This window comes from Sinocyclocheilus grahami, unplaced genomic scaffold (assembly GCF_001515645.1).
Source record: "Sinocyclocheilus grahami isolate Dianchi unplaced genomic scaffold, SAMN03320097.WGS_v1.1 scaffold151.1, whole genome shotgun sequence".
Classification (NCBI taxonomy): domain Eukaryota; kingdom Metazoa; phylum Chordata; class Actinopteri; order Cypriniformes; family Cyprinidae; genus Sinocyclocheilus; species Sinocyclocheilus grahami.
In genome coordinates, this window is record NW_015505330.1 from 44655 (window position 1) to 61586 (window position 16932).

Below are 16932 nucleotides of genomic sequence, written 5' to 3' on the forward strand. Positions count from 1 at the left end.
TGTGATATATTAATCATAATATTTACCAAATTGTAACTTTTTTTTAGTGTTTCCACACAATTGTTTTTGCTGTTTTTCTCGCCTGATCTCATAATCACGGTCAATCTCTCTTTCTCTCTCTATTTTGTCCATCTCTTGTCTGTCACCTGCACATGTTTGCTGCACATTATGCCTTGCAATTTGCACAAACATCCCAGCACAATGCAACGAGAAATTGAAGATAGACAGAGTAATTAACTTCTGTCTTCGGATGTTTTGAAGAGCACTTCTTTCAAAATCCAGTGTTTGATGGCAATGTTTCTGAAACATCTTGCCAATCAAAATGAATTGGATTTCAATGTGTATTTTTACTCTGCCATATAAGCGATTGTGGAGGAGGTGGAAATATTCAAGTCCTATTTGCACAGACACCTGTCAGTTACCTGTTGCATTATACACTGATGACTGATCGCTACATATGAAATAAAACTATCCTGTCTACTTCATTTGATTTTGGCTTTTGGTCTATGCAAGCTATCTAACAATAGTGTTTTATCATATTACAGCAGAAGGAAGTTAATTTTTGCCTGGAATGTGTAATATGCTCATGCAGTGAAATGAATAGTGCATACAGTAATTCAGTTAAAAATTTGAAAGGGGTCATGAACTGAGAAAACAAATTTTATACCTTAATTCCTTTTATTTGGACGTACTGTATATAGTTTACTATATATGTAGTATACAAATATAATTTTTTACTAATATTATTAATTTTACTAATAATTATACTTATATATAATATAATTGTTTTATCATGATTATTTTTTTTATTATTAATTATTATTTTTTTTAATTTTTGTTGTATTAGTAGATGTTCAGTATTACAAAATACTGTGTATATGTGTGTGTAGGCTATATATATATAAAGTATATTTTATTTATTTATTTAAAATGCTGTATACAGCTGGCTTAATCTACTTAGTAGCTGTGCTTTGGCTTGGATCTGGTTGTTTATATTTCCAGCTGGAAGGCAACCATGAAAAGCATAAATGTGGATATCTCATAAATGAAAAAACAGCTGCTGCCTCATTTGCTGTATTCAAAGGCACACACTGATCAAAAATCATTCAGCATGTGTTTATCATTCAGTAAAGGAACCCCTTTATAAGCATATCTGCTCAATTACATATATGTTCTGTTTTCTAATCCTTATGAGTTATTTACTCAAGTGGCAATAATGAAAGGATTAACCCTCTTCTGTAGTGTCATTCAGTGTGCAATCAGGCATCAAAAGTAGATTTCCATGTACTGTAATTTATCATGTAATTGGCATTCAGATGTGTGTATCACCTAGAGGACGAGGTAGGTTCAGTGGTCTGCCTCTGGATTTTGGCCTGCTCTATTTTTAATGAAGTTCCAGACCGTGTCAGTTACAACTCGGTCTTTTGTTCACTTCATTTTACTGTGGATTTGTTTACAAACCAGGCACAATTTGATGCAGGATTTTCAAAAAGATTGAAACTAAAAGACGATGCTGTGCCGAACACACAAGTGTTAGCCAATCATAGCAGTTGGCATTTACTTCTGAGTCTACAGTCCGCCACACATATGCGTTCTGATAAGAGGGGTTAATAACAGGACAGAAAATAGCTTATTTCTAATATGTTTTTTAATGTAAAAATCTTGACAACATTATAAGTGGACCTCAGAGCACAGTACAAAATAAAAAGCAGAGGCAGTTCATGAGCCCTTTAACTATAGCACTATAGAAACGGGCATAGTTCTGCTCACTTTAGTGATCAACCTATACCATGAAATGACCACACTTAGCCTATTTTAAAGTCTTTTGAAGATGGTTTGCCATTATCTCAAGGTATCTGCCTATTTATTTATTGTTTCTTTAATTTTGGAAGTGAAACTAGAGTCCAAGTGATGTACTCCAGAGAAGGTAATATTTAAGAAATGACAGAAGAATAGGAAAACAAGAACAAAATGTGTCAACCCAAGCCCAGTCAAACAGTCTTTCACAATGACCTTTGAGTAACTTCTCCTGGCCTTTTCATGCACTGCATCAATGTGCGATTTATGAGGACACCTTATTTGTTACACCATGTTGAAGTTTTTAATGACAATTCTGTGGCTTGTCAATAATGGATTCCACGAGGAACCGAGCACAGCTGTTCCTCACTTCCCCAGTCGAACAAACAGTCGCAGCATGTCAGCGCTATTGCGTGGCAACACTAATTACATCCCTGCTTTCTTTAAACACGGTGCCGCATGAAACAAAGAGAAGAAGAGCTGATTGTTTAATTGCTGGTGTCATTTAATGCTGTTGCTATGGCAATGCGACTCTAGGGCTCTGATTGGTGAACTGTAGTGATTAATGGGCGTATGTAGCAACCAGGAGACGTGCCATCACCCTGTCAACAGGGTAAATACATGAAAATAAAAGTTGTGATAATACATTTTATACCTTAATTCCTTTTATTTGGACGTACTGTATATAGTTTACTATATATGTAGTATACAAATATAATTTTTTACTAATATTATTAATTTTACTAATAATTATACTTGTATATAATATAATTGTTTTATCATGATTATTTTTTTTATTATTAATTATTATTTTTTTTAATTTTTGTTGTATTAGTAGATGTTCAGTATTACAAAATACTGTGTATATGTGTGTGTAGGCTATATATATATAAAGTATATTTTATTTATTTATTTAAAATGCTGTATACAGCTGGCTTAATCTACTTAGTAGCTGTGCTTTGGCTTGGATCTGGTTGTTTATATTTCCAGCTGGAAGGCAACCATGAAAAGCATAAATGTGGATATCTCATAAATGAAAAAACAGCTGCTGCCTCATTTGCTGTATTCAAAGGCACACACTGATCAAAAATCATTCAGCATGTGTTTATCATTCAGTAAAGGAACCCCTTTATAAGCATATCTGCTCAATTACATATATGTTCTGTTTTCTAATCCTTATGAGTTATTTACTCAAGTGGCAATAATGAAAGGATTAACCCTCTTCTGTAGTGTCATTCAGTGTGCAATCAGGCATCAAAAGTAGATTTCCATGTACTGTAATTTATCATGTAATTGGCATTCAGATGTGTGTATCACCTAGAGGACGAGGTAGGTTCAGTGGTCTGCCTCTGGATTTTGGCCTGCTTGCTCAGACAGTCACGCAGAGCCTGCTGCACCTCGGCAGGGATGTCTGGTGACGTCTGGCTGATCTTCATGGCCACCTCCAGAATCTTAACCGAGCTGCGGCCGTTGACCTTCACTTCTGGTACCTTCCTCTTCTTATCCTCCTCATCCTCATACTGGATGTGTGATGGCTGCCTTCCCACAGTTCCAATTGCCTTGGTGTCAGGATGAGGAGAAACAGAACGAGACACCGGAGGTGGCGCCGGGGCCGGGGGGGCCTCGGGCAGCACCCCCAGTGGGCAGCTGTCAGTATTGGATGAGAGCGCCTTGCTTCTCCAAATAGGCCAGCACAGCTTCCAAAAGACAAAGAGAGAGACTACCAAAAGGGCGAGCCCACAGAAACCTACGACCACAGCTAGGAGACTTACAGAGATGTCTACAGGCAACAAGAGGAAGAGAGAGTACAGAAAAAAGAGGCAAGATTGGAGGGAGAGTGCGTTGAGGAGATCGTAAAGAACAGAAGGTGAGGGAGAAAGGAGACGAGGATAGGAGAAAGAGATAAATGAACACCAGACGGAGACAGACAGAGCACCAGCAGTAATAAATGATGCATGACAGACAAACAGGAGAAAAAGGGAGAGAGAAAAGAAAGTGAGGGCAAGGTATAAGAAAAAGCAGACTGAAATGTGCTTGTTTAGTAAAGCAGAGATCAGCAGAGTCATTTTGCTTCCCATTTTGGTGGTCCATGCAACCAAAGATTAAAAAAGTCCTTTCATAGGCACTAATAAGCCTTGAAACATGTTAAATATCTCACAATGTCAATTTATGATGCTAAAAGGTATTTGAATGAGTGGCACTGTTGAACCTTCATATGTGTCCAACAGGTGCAAGAGTTTCAGCTGCTTAATGCACTGCAGAATGCAGCACATAATTATAGTTGGTTGCTGTATCATGGAGTGAGTTTTACTACCATACTGCTAATGGTGCTACTAACCAATTAGAAATGAGATACAGGGATGGATTCACTCTCATACATGACCACTACCCTTCTAAGGCCACTGAAAATGTAATATGGGTATAAAAATATATTGATGTCATTTGCATCAGCATGCCATCTTGTAATTTGATTTCTGGCTTCTGATGCACTCGTGGCCATACTTTATTGTGAATATATCACGCACATTAGTCCTCACTGTTTGCAGTACAGCACATTCTGTACTGTCCGACGTTTTGTGAGCTTTAAGCCTATGCAACTTGTAGTTCTGTATTTCATTTTGATTTGATCTGGACTACAGGGTTTAAAACAAACATATTGACCAAGATTTTTTACAATAAATTCATGCACAAAACGTTCATGGTTTGTATATATTTGTGTTACTCACCCTAGCAGTGTGGTACTGTGGTATTTTGCACAGGGATAAGTTGTAAAAACTACTTTAATTTGTCGCCAACAAATTAAATCACAGACATTGAAACATGCAGGTTTATGTGCATTATAGACGTGCGGTACAGAAATGTTTTTATTACGTTTTATCGGGAAACCCGCCAGTTTTTCACGCAATATTTCACGAAACGTCTGACGCGTATAATTGTACACTGTCAGAAAACCGAAGATACAAAAACTGCGGCGGTACTCTTTCGAAACTTATATTAAAATGTACGCTTCAGGTACTAATATGCACTTGTAATGTACTAATATGTACCATTTAGGGGAAATAGGGTATACAAAGATATACCTTGTAGCTTTTGTACCTACCGCCCCTGTGAAATAAAACGAACTGAGTTGCCAATTTCACACTTGTTGCGCACTGATAATCAACAAGTGGATACGGTCTGCCAGTCTAATGACTGATTTCATTTAATGTTATGAATATAAAGTATGGTTCTATGCCCGTGAACGAACTTTTCAAACTTTCAGTATACTAACTCCTAAAAAGTCTCGTTAACTCGCTAACCAGAGTTCCTGGAAAATATGTTTGTGAGAGGATAATAGAACTTTGTTAAGTTAAATTTACCTGAACTTCCTTTACCTGGTATGTTGCTCTCCAGTGGAAATATATCCGCACATTTCTCCCGGTCGACGTGCCCGGAAAGGCACAGCTCCGTCACTATTTGGAGAGCCCTTTGGCACAGGCTGATGCCGTCCTCTGTGCGGACATTCATGTCTTTCCTGTTAATCCATTGTATGTTGGACGATGCGTGAGGACGAGGGTCCATTGGGTCACCATGTGCAGCTAATGCGTAAGGGACTGGAAAGAGAATGGTGCGTCCAATTCCATGTCCTCCGCGCAAAGGCGCACCAGATTCTTTGGCGCGGTGGAACATTGTAGGGACATTTCTACACTGCCCAATAGGAGACGCGTTGTCTAGAGAGGGAGGTTCATGAACAGGGCACAAATATACATTACGTTCTCATTATTTAAATAAGTTATTCCAATACTAGAACATGTTGCTTCTTCGCAAATAGACAGAGAGAGACTGAGCTGTCAACCGACTACATTGTATATAATATATTACTTATAGTTATTTCCAAGTGTTGTCCGTGGCTTTCAAACTTAAGAATATATGTGAAGTATGATCACTTTAAATTACTTTCCTGAAATAAATAAAGCATACAGTATTATTCATTATACATTATTCATGAAATAAACATTACATTATATATACATTAGATATTTATTTATTTCAAAATAAATATATAATGTATACAAAAAGATATGTATATATGATACAGTGGTGTGAAAAAGTGTTGGCCCCTTTCCTGGTTTAAATTTTTTTTGCATATTTGTCACACTTAAAAGATTCAGATCCTCTGGACTACAGGGTTTAAAACAAACATATTGACCAAGATTTTTTACAATAAATTCATGCACAAAACGTTCATGGTTTGTATATATTTGTGTTACTCACCCTAGTAGCGTGGTACTGTGGTATTTTGCACAGGGATAAGTTCTAAAAACTACATTCATTTGTCGCCAACAAATTAAATCACAGACATTGAAACATGCAGGTTTATGTGCATTATAGACGTGCGGTACAGAAATGTTTTTATTACGTTTTATCGGGAAACCCGCCAGTTTTTCACGCAATATTTCACGAAACGTCTGACGCGTATAACTGTACACTGTCAGAAAACCGAAGATACAAAAACTGTGGCGGTACTCTTTCGAAACGTATATTAAAATGTACGCTTCAGGTACTAATATGCACTTGTAATGTACTAATATGTACCATTTAGGGGAAATAGGGTATACCAAGATATACCTTGTAGCTTTTGTACCTACCGCCCCAGTGAAATAAAACTGAGACAACGAACTGAGTTGCCAATTTCACACTTGTTGCGCACTGATAATCAACAAGTGGATACGGTCTGCCAGTCTAATGACTGATTTCAGGTAATGTTATGAATATAAAGTATGGTTCTATGCCCGTGAACGAACTTTTCAAACTTTCAGTATACTAACTCCTAAAAAGTCTCGTTAACTCGCTAACCAGAGTTCCTGGAAAATATGTTTGTGAGAGGATAATAGAACTTTGTTAAGTTAAATTTACCTGAACTTCCTTTACCTGGTATGTTGCTCTCCAGTGGAAATATATCCGCACATTTCTCCCGGTCGACGTGCCCGGAAAGGCACAGCTCCGTCACTATTTGGAGAGCCCTTTGGCACAGGCTGATGCCGTCCTCTGTGCGGACATTCATGTCTTTCCTGTTAATCCATTGTATGTTGGACGATGCGTGAGGACGAGGGTCCATTGGGTCACCATGTGCAGCTAATGCGTAAGGGACTGGAAAGAGAATGGTGCGTCCAATTCCATGTCCTCCGCGCAAAGGCGCACCAGATTCTTTGGCGCGGTGGAACATTGTAGGGACATTTCTACACTGCCCAATAGGAGACGCGTTGTCTAGAGAGGGAGGTTCATGAACAGGGCACAAATATACATTACGTTCTCATTATTTAAATAAGTTATTCCAATACTAGAACATGCAGTTGCTTCTTCGCAAATAGACAGAGAGAGACTGAGCTGTCAACCGACTACATTGTATATAATATATTACTTATAGTTATTTCCAAGTGTTGTCCGTAGCTTTCAAACTTAAGATGAAGATGCAAAGCAGTATATAAACGAATATATGTGAAGTATGATCACTTTAAATTACTTTCCTGAAATAAATAAAGCATACAGTATTATTCATTATACATTATTCATGAAATAAACATTACATTATATATACATTAGATATTTATTTATTTCAAAATAAATATATAATGTATACAAAAAGATATGTATATATGATATATAAGAATATGACATTATTGTTATTTCCTTTTTTTAATAAGATTAATGATTGCTATGACTTATTTCAGTTTCATTGTTTTTGCAATTGTAAATTAAATTCAAGTGATTATTAACTGTACCTATATTTACATCATGCTCTTCTTTAAAGTTGTTTAATAAAGTCTTGTGTAATAGTTTGTTGAAATTTTTTTTTTTTTTTTTACAAATCATTCCATTATCAATAAAAAGGAGTTTCCAAATGTAAACATGTTGTAGGATGTAGAAAACAAGTGAAATATGAGTAGACATTGTGTTTAATAGAACAAAAGAGGTCTGGAAATGCATGTCTGATGAATAAGAGAACGAACGCTATGTACTTGGCTCAGGGTTTCTCAAAGAGTCTGACAATCTCCTTGACAACCAAATGCAAACTGGGGAGCAGTTGAGGCATCATCCTCATGCAGACCCATGTGTATGTGGCTTTGCCCTGTGAGACCATCGGCTTCAGAAAATGCGCTTGTCTCATACTAAACAGATGCGCATAGTTTTTCCTGGTTGATTTGTACAGGCAGAATAGATACAGAACAAGTTTCTGGGTTCACTCAAACCCTGACTGACCCAGCATGGGGCAGATTATTATAAAAAATATATTCTGAATTAATGACAATAATTAAATATGTCTGTACAGTCTATTGTTATTATTATTATTACTATTTTTAATTTTTAATTTTTAACATTAAGAGAGGATTCTGTTTCCGAGGGATGGGGTGGGTGTAGGGGGATAAATTAAAGTAATCAACCAGTTTTCCAATTGGTTTAAGCTAAACAACAGTTTATTTGGAGTTTATGCATCCTTGAGTCTTGCTTCTGTTCTATTTGGATGTGACCATATTCTTTCCTATTCCATTTGTTGAGCAAGATAACAGTGTAACGCTAGGAAAAACGTGACCTGGTTTCTTAGAGGTGTGTGCGTGCCATGTGCTCGGAATGCCTCTTTCAAGGAATGACAACCGTGAAAAAGATTGTCATTAAACAGCTACTCCCAGGCTTAAGTGGCATGTTATTCACTCGTGAAGCCTCCTCAGTGTACTAGCAATAGGGGCTGTCCGTGGTGCTGAAAAGTAATTACAATAGGCTGTACTTACAGCTAAGAGCCACTCTTGTGCTGGATAAATTTCAGATGAATGTTATTGTGCAAAGTCAATGTAATAAATGCAGCATTACAAAAATGTTTCTTATATCAACATATATAAATGCAGGTATCTCACCACATTTTAGGAATAGTTCACCCAAAAACTCAAATTTGCTGAAAATGTATTCACCCTCAGGCCATTAAAAATGTAGATGAGTTTGTTTCTTTATCAGAACAGATTTGGAGAAATTTAGCATTACATCACTTGCTCACCTTTGGATCCTATGCAGTGAATGATTCTAAACAATGTCAGTGGATTTTGATGTAGGAGGACAACAAAAGATAAACTTTTTCCCTGGAGGAAGTGTTACTATGGATTGTGGACTTATATTTTGACCAGAAGTGACAGTTTAAAGTAAAAAAAAAAAAACCCTAATGATGTTTTTTTTTTAACAAGACATTAATTGCTGGACTAGAGTCATGTGGATTACTTGTGGATTATGGTGTTTTTATTAACAGTTTGGACTCTCATTTTGACGGCACCCATTCACTGCAGAAGATCCATTAGTGAGAAAGTGATGCAATGCAAAATTTTTCTAAATCTGTTCCGATGAAGAAACAAAATCATCTACATTTGAATGGTCTAAGGGTGAGAACATTTTCAGCAAATGTACATTTTTGAGTTAATTTTTCCTTTATGGTATGTACATTGTTCTCAGTTAAAAACAAAAACAAAAAAAACAATGAATACTGATGAATATAGAGATTATTGCAGCTTCTGGTCATACAATTTATCTATTTTGCACTAACACCATTTGGCACATGTAAGAGCAGAATGGCTGGTTCAATAGGTCAGTCAAAACACTGTATTTATACAGCATTAAATAGTGTGTGCTGCTTCCATAGCTTAATATAAAATAATGAGTATATTATAAGTGATGTCTATTAGCATTTCAGTGGCACGGTTCCTATGGCACGCCATTAAGTACAGATGCTCCCATGGCTCACATGTCCACAAACCTCCATTAGCATTTAGGAAGATGCAGAAACCTAAATTACTCTTTCAAATAGCTCTTTGTTTACAGAGAAAATATCACACTCTCGCAATGGAGGAAATATCACTTAGATTTATTTTCATGACATTAAAGGCTATTTGGGAGATAAAACAGTAATAGACAAGGACTTGTTCTTAAATGTTGGCACATTTCAGACATTTACACAAGCGTATTATTCGGTTTATGAAGTACAGTAGTTTTTTGAATGTATGATTTATCTTACCAATTCTGCTTCTTCTGTCACTTTTTTAACTACAAATTTTTCTCCTTTGTGCAATCATACATTTCCTCACATGTTGTTGTGTTGTAGCTTGTGAGCAGCAAGATAATATTTAGTTTTTGAACAAAGTATACAGTTAATACATGTTAAAGCATATGATGTGTTGTATTTTGTATTTATAAGTGCTGATAAAAACATCACAATAATCCACAAGTAATTCACATGACTTCAGTCTATTAGTTTAATGTTGTTTGAAGTGAAAAGTTTCTTGTTTGTAAGAAACAAATTCATAATCAAGGCATTTTAACTTTAAACCGTTGTTTCTGGCCAGAATAGTCTGTAGTCCATAATAATGATTCCTCCAGTTAAAATGTCCATCCACTGCTGTCCTCTCACATTAAAATTGACTAACATATTTGTTTAGAACCGAACTCTCATTCTGACGGCACCCATTCACTGCATAGGATCCATTGGTGATCAAGTGATTTAATGCTAAATTTCTCCAAGTTGGTTCCTCGTCTAGATCTTGGATGACCTGAGGGCGAGTAAATATTCAACTAATTTTTATTTTGGATAAAATATTCCTTTAAGTCATGTTGCGGTTCAAAAAAAGCATGACTTTTAAAGCTGACCTTTAACCAAGTTAAATTCGACTCGTTTCTCCTGCCGCTGATGGACCACTAATTAGAAGCTGTTGTTTTCCTTTTAATCACATAGTTAACAGACAGTATCCTAGGGCCACATGTATAATTTGCTACATCACTTCTCATTCCTTTAAAGGTTAAATTAATTCTTCATCTTTGTAATGGTTCATTGCCCAAGAATCATGATTGTAAAAGAGAACCCCATTAAAACGAAGCAACTGCTTACAATGATCTTTTTTCTGTGTTTCTCTAGCTAGCCGGTACTAATTCAGTGACAAAAAGGCAATAATACATTGAATGCACATGCCAGAAAAACTAAAAATACATCAGCAAAAGCATGTTAGTTGTCCTTTCAGAATAACTGCTGCTTGTCTATCAATAGAGGACCTTGATATAAGCGCACATTCACCAACACGCTCTAAAATTTCTGATCGTTTTTTCACACACAACCATATTCATACGCACACACATACACTCGTCTAAAGATGAGCGAAGGTTAGTGAGAGCCTCATACTGGGCTGTTCTGAAAGATTACCTCTGCATGGCTAACCCTCCGGACACCCCCTGGAAAGTCATTATTCATAAAAGAGGCGGTTCTCGCATAACTCTTGCATAACAGTTCTTGTATTGCAAGTCTAATCAGTCACATTCTGATTTAAAATGCCCAATAGCGATTGTTTGGTAGTATGCTTCTTCCAAGTTATTAGTTTCCCTGAAACAGCGTTTTGAGGGCTGACATTTTTTACTTTATGTGAATGTATGAATTCAGGATAATTTTTAAAATAAAATTGTATTGCAATGTGTCCTTTAATGTAATAGTCAAAGTCAAGTGTACTCTCATTTATAATACAATTCAGTATATATACTGTATATAAAAAAAATAAAATCTGATTGCGAAATGCATGTTTTCCTGATTCATTTAAAAGCACTTCCTACCAGCCAGTTATTATTGTACTTTTGACAAATTTGATAGCACAGCCATTATAGAAGTAAAAAGCCATATCTTGTTCTAATAATTGACATAATTACCTGAATGTACTAATTGTTTTTTCCATTTTCAAACAAAAATCAATTTTTATGTCTCTGCTTCCCCCATTGTCCAAAAGGAAGTAATCAAAAGGAGAGAGCTTGGCGTTGAAAAAAAAGTTATTGCATCCTCTTGTTTGTGCTATCATTTCAAGGATTACCATGGTAACAAATGACATTAAAATGTCAAAACAGAGCAAATTGGAAAATGTGCAGGCTGTTACAATCATGTTTGGTTGTTTAGTATTTGAGCTCGATTTTTCTGATGCTTTTTTATAGTAATTATGTTGACAACATCTGTTTCAGCACAAATGGAGATTTGTGCAAACAAACAGATTTGCTACAGCGGTGTAACAATGAGCATGAAGCATTTTCTGTATATATAAGGTCTGTTATTAGTGTGCTTTGGCATGCCAATACACAAATCTGAAGATATCCCTATCATTATGTTCATGCACTGACCATAAAGGACATCATATAGTGATAATCAATATGAAGTACTCTCACAAGTCTCCCAAGGGTGTGGTGTGTGCATGTGTGTGTGAATATCTCAATGCAAGAATGCTCTGGACCACAGCTGTACTCTCAAACAGACATTCACCATTCATCAGCCTCGCTCTTTGATTGCCCCGTTGCCTTGGCAACCCCGTCGCCAGTCAATACTGGTTGGGGACTGCCAGTGGAGGTCTTCCCTACCACCTAGCTGGGCTATGATTAAACTCCAATTAGACCGAGCATCCACCGCTAATCTCCACCACCGGCTTTTTGTACAAAGCGGTGGGCAGAGTTAGAAGGCAGTGTCTCAGCATGAGCACTCCAGCTGCACGTGTACTTAATGGATGTGTGTTCGAACCCTGTAACACACTGCGTTAAACTAGCGACTGGAAACTGGCCATTTGCTGTTTTAAAACAGCTGTAAATGTGGCTGGCAGGTTGCAGGTTGAGACCTCCATGGAGTGGCTTAGCTTGAAGCTTAAAGGCAACATGATGGAAAAAAGATGTCTGTGGAGCAGTAACTCTCCAGTGACTCTCAGTCAGTGACAATTTAAACCCTCATCCTTACAGCTTCAGATCTTTTACTTCAAGGCAAACATCACCATATTTATTATGCTGGAGAAACAGCTTGTAAATGTGATTGTTTATCTGCATTCTCACATGAATCACTGTAACGTGTCCTCAGATGACTCCGTGGAAACAGTGATAAAGAATAATAAATTAGAGCTTTCTTATATACTGTGTATATATATATATATAAATATATGCTCATCAAGGCTGCATTTATTTGATCAAAAATACAGTAATGTTGTAAAATTGCAAAATGCTATGACAATTTAAAATAATGGTTTTCTATATGTACACTCTAAAAAATGCTGGGTTGTTTCTGTTACGGGGCTGACGAGACGTGAGACTTGCGGATCCATGTGCAAGCTTTATTTGATAAAGACAGAGACGAGAGTGTATATAATCAAAATATAATTTATTCCTGTGGTGGCAAAGCTGAATTTTCAGCTGCCTTTACTACAGTCTTCAGCCTATTTTTTTGAACCTGTGATTTTTTTTTTCAAGATTCCTTGATAAATAAAAATGAAAAAGAACAGAATTTATTCAAAATAAAATAATGCATTACATTTTAAAGTATATTAAAATAGAAAACTGTTATTTTTTAATTATAGTATTTCACAAGATTACTGTCACAAATCCTGTCCATGGACTTCCGTCCGATTGCCACCAGAGGTCACCCTTTCGTTACATTGACTCTCACACTACACAAACTGTTGCATGTCTTCCCGGACTACATATCCCAGCATCCATTGCACTGATTAGACACACAGCTGCTGCCAATCACACACCCTACATAAGCCATGTACTTCCTCTCTCTCACTGCCGAGTATTGTTAGCATTATCGCTGTCTTCGCGCAACTACACTACGGAGCCTGTTCGTTAGCCATTGTTTATTTTCCAAGTCTTAGTCTCAGTCTAGTTTTGCCTTGCCTGTTTTCCGGTCATTTGATTCTCGCCTGTGTATATTGGATTACCCGTTTGCCTGACCCTGTCTTGGATACTGTTTGCCCCAGCCTGGACTATTGCTCCTGTTTACAGATTACCCCTTTTGTCAAGCCCTCTGGATTTTGTTCGCCGATCGATGACCCACGCCTGCCCTAGGAATAGTCTTTGTCTTGCCTCATTCATGATTGTTTGCTGATTATTGACCCATGCGTGTTTGTGACCACGCCTTTGAATAAAGCTCTGCATATGGATCCGCACGCTTCCTCTGTTCCTTCCGTAACAATTACCATACTCTATATCTATCTATCTATCTATCTAGATAGATAGATTGCACAAAGCAGGCTATGAAACAGGCTTTGCAACTATTGAAAATGTCATAGATGACAGAGCATTCTTAAAAGTGTCCAAAGTTGCTGTGAAGTGTAGTAGTTATCCTCTCAGCATCTGATTTTTAAGAAAGCTAATCAAGAGTAATGACTTCTTCTTGATTGTAGAGTGATGCTGGTCACTCTGAGCGGCAGCATGTCCTTGTAGATTTTGTGCAATATTATCAGCATAAATGTGATAAAATGTAAAAAAGTTTTTTACATTGTGGGTCAGTTGCTTACTGAATAATAAACCTTACAAAACCAATATAATATACTCTTAAATATATATTGGGAAAAACAGCGTGATTGCTAGGGTGATGCTACTTTGAACAGTTCAATAAACAAGAACGTAATAGTATAATTGACAGTTGCTTTTCGGTTTTTGACTCACCACCGAAAATAGTTGAAAACAAACTGACGACAAAATTAACGGTTTTGTCTGCTAGCAACACTGAATGCATCAGCACTTTTGAACAGATTGTTTTACTGAATGATTCAATGACTTGTTATAAAAGACAATAACTTGATTCATTCATTCATGAATCAGCAATTTGTTGAATGAATGACTCATGCAGTTCATAAAAAAGGTTACAAATTTCATGCTGGAGTAGTTTGTCACATTAACTGTTCCTCTATCATTTGACAACAAGAAAATGTCCAAATACATTTTGTCTTAATTTTGTGCTATACAGGTCTATCGTTTTAGCAATTGAAACATTTTATTTGCTTTAAACATGCACTTGTGTTGTCTTTCTTTAAAATAAATTGTGCTTGGTTTGATTTTATTATATAAAGCAATGACATCAGTAAATTTTCAGAGTCTTGAGTAAATGGCCAAGTGCTCTTCAAGATTTTTTTTTAATATATATTCTGTGAAATCTCTCTTAGAACGATATCTGACAGAAGCATTCATCTGAAACATTCACCAGTGAGACATTTGGTCAAGCGTGGCTGTATAACAGAGGGTTGTATTGCTTTTACAGTGCAAGTCATGACTAACAAATCCATGCCTCATAGAACCTTCACTCAGTGCCGGTTTACGGGGTGAAAATATTTTCATTCATTCTCCACTGATACCAACCCACCACTAGATCCACTAAGAGAGTCTATTCATGGATGCAAAGCATCCAAATCGCTTTGCTTCAATAGAGGCTTGTGAGAGCAGGTCTGTGACAGAGAGGTGTGTGTTATTTTTGGTGGTTCTGAGACTGTTTAAAGGTTATCTTTACACCTTATGTAATCAGGTACACTGGGTTATGTAAGAGGACAGGACAGGAGTGAATGATAGCTACTGGGAAGATGTCCTGTGAATGAACAGCTGATAATTGATGATCAGGATTAGGCATGTTTTGATCTCATTGTTCTGCTGCACATCCTGCTTGGAAACACTGATGTTGCTTTCCACACAGGTTTAAGAAATTTATAGTGGATGCTCTTTCCAGTCGTTCACAGTCCATCTTTCTCATATTCTGGACAGATGAAACAGTGGGTTCAACAGGTATTCATCTTAATAATCTATGAGTAATAGAACATGTGAGTAACTAAACTGGGCAAACCTAGGCAAATAGTTAAACAAAGATGGCATTAATGAACAAATGAAATGATCAAGAATGTATGATAAATCTAAATCTATCTATCTACACTGGTGTGAAAAAGTGTTGGCCCCCTTCCTGATTTCTTTTTTTTTTTGCATGTTTGTCACACTTAAAAGATTCAGATCATCAACATACAAATTAAGTCATTCATTTTTTATCATGATCATTTTAAGAAATATGGTTTTAGATGCTGTACTATACAGCAAATACAGATTCTTGTCACAGCTGTTAATGTCATATCATGGATTTTAGCAAGTTTGGAACACCATATTGACCAGTCAAAAGCCAGCCATGTAACTATGCATTTTATCATTTATAATAAATCTATAATTTATAAGTATTCACAGTGTCCAAGTGTTCTATTGGAATTCTTAGTCACCTGATTGTAAACCATGAAAATTTAAAGAAACATTGATTCCGAAACCATAATGTGTACCATAATTTTAAAAGCATGTGCAAAATAACTAAAAGCATTCAGTGTGCGCTTGTCATTAGATGCAGTAGGAAAGACTGGAGCCTTTCTCTTTGTATGCACATAATGTATTGCACTGCTGCTCTGCGGGTGATCTGTGGCCAGAATAACCACTGGCAGCAGATGTACATGTTCCATCACAGCCCTTTATGTGCTTACTGCCCTTTGGGGTCTGCTGTCGATGTTATCAGACCTTTTCCTTCTAGCTGCCATGTCACACCTGACAGTGAGACACTTTTGAATAGTTTGTAAACCAAAGGTGTGCAGAGCCTGTTATCATGGTGTGGACTTTTGTGGTGTCCTGTTTAGCTTTATCTGTTTGCTCGCTCAGGTTTATCTAGACACTTGTTCATACTGAGACAACAACATCACTGCCAAGTCAGACAGAGCAGCACAACAGCACAAAATCAATACAATAAAATTATAGGTACATTTCAGATTGTACCAATAGGTAGTTCTCAAGTTTTCATTCCTCGCTGAGACAGAATGTAACATGAAATTAAATTTGGATCTAATATTGATCCCATGGTGTTCAGCTGTCACACTTTCTCTGAACTCACGTCCAGTCAGATCTGAAGGTTGCTGCTGACAGGAGATGAATGGACCAGGCTTTTAATTTACAGACAATGTCTGTCAGAAAAATGTCTGGGACAGGACGCTCTCACTCTCTGCTTCTCCTCGCTGCTGGTATTGTGAACACAGAGCATGAGAGCACTGATAGAAACAGCTTGTTCATTCAGAAACAGCACATACTGATGGAAAGAGACCTTGAATGTGTGTAAGGAACATAACATTCTCAAGGAACACAGAAGGAGAAAGACTGTAGCTTTTTTTTCTCCTCGCTGCTGGTATTGTGAACACAGAGCATGAGAGCACTGATAGAAACAGCTTGTTCATTCAGAAACAGCACATACTGATGGAAAGAGACCTTGAATGTGTGTAAGGAACATAACATTCTCAAGGAACACAGAAGGAGAAAGACTGTAGCTTTTTT

At 36.8% G+C, this 16932-nt stretch overlaps 1 protein-coding gene across 1 annotated transcript in view; it reads right to left on the reverse strand.

Annotated features, from left to right (window-relative positions):
• Positions 1-5411, reverse strand: part of LOC107592193 (synaptotagmin-10-like) — a 17526-nt gene extending 12115 nt beyond the window's left edge. Inside the window, exons 1-2 of the mRNA XM_016281596.1 lie at positions 5157-5411; positions 3115-3577 (exon numbers count right to left, since the gene is read on the reverse strand). Of these exons, the coding sequence (XP_016137082.1) occupies positions 3115-3577; positions 5157-5358 (665 nt within the window). The 5' untranslated portion in view covers positions 5359-5411. The remainder of the gene's footprint in view (positions 1-3114; positions 3578-5156) is intronic.
• Between the last annotated feature and the right edge of the window lie 11521 nt (positions 5412-16932).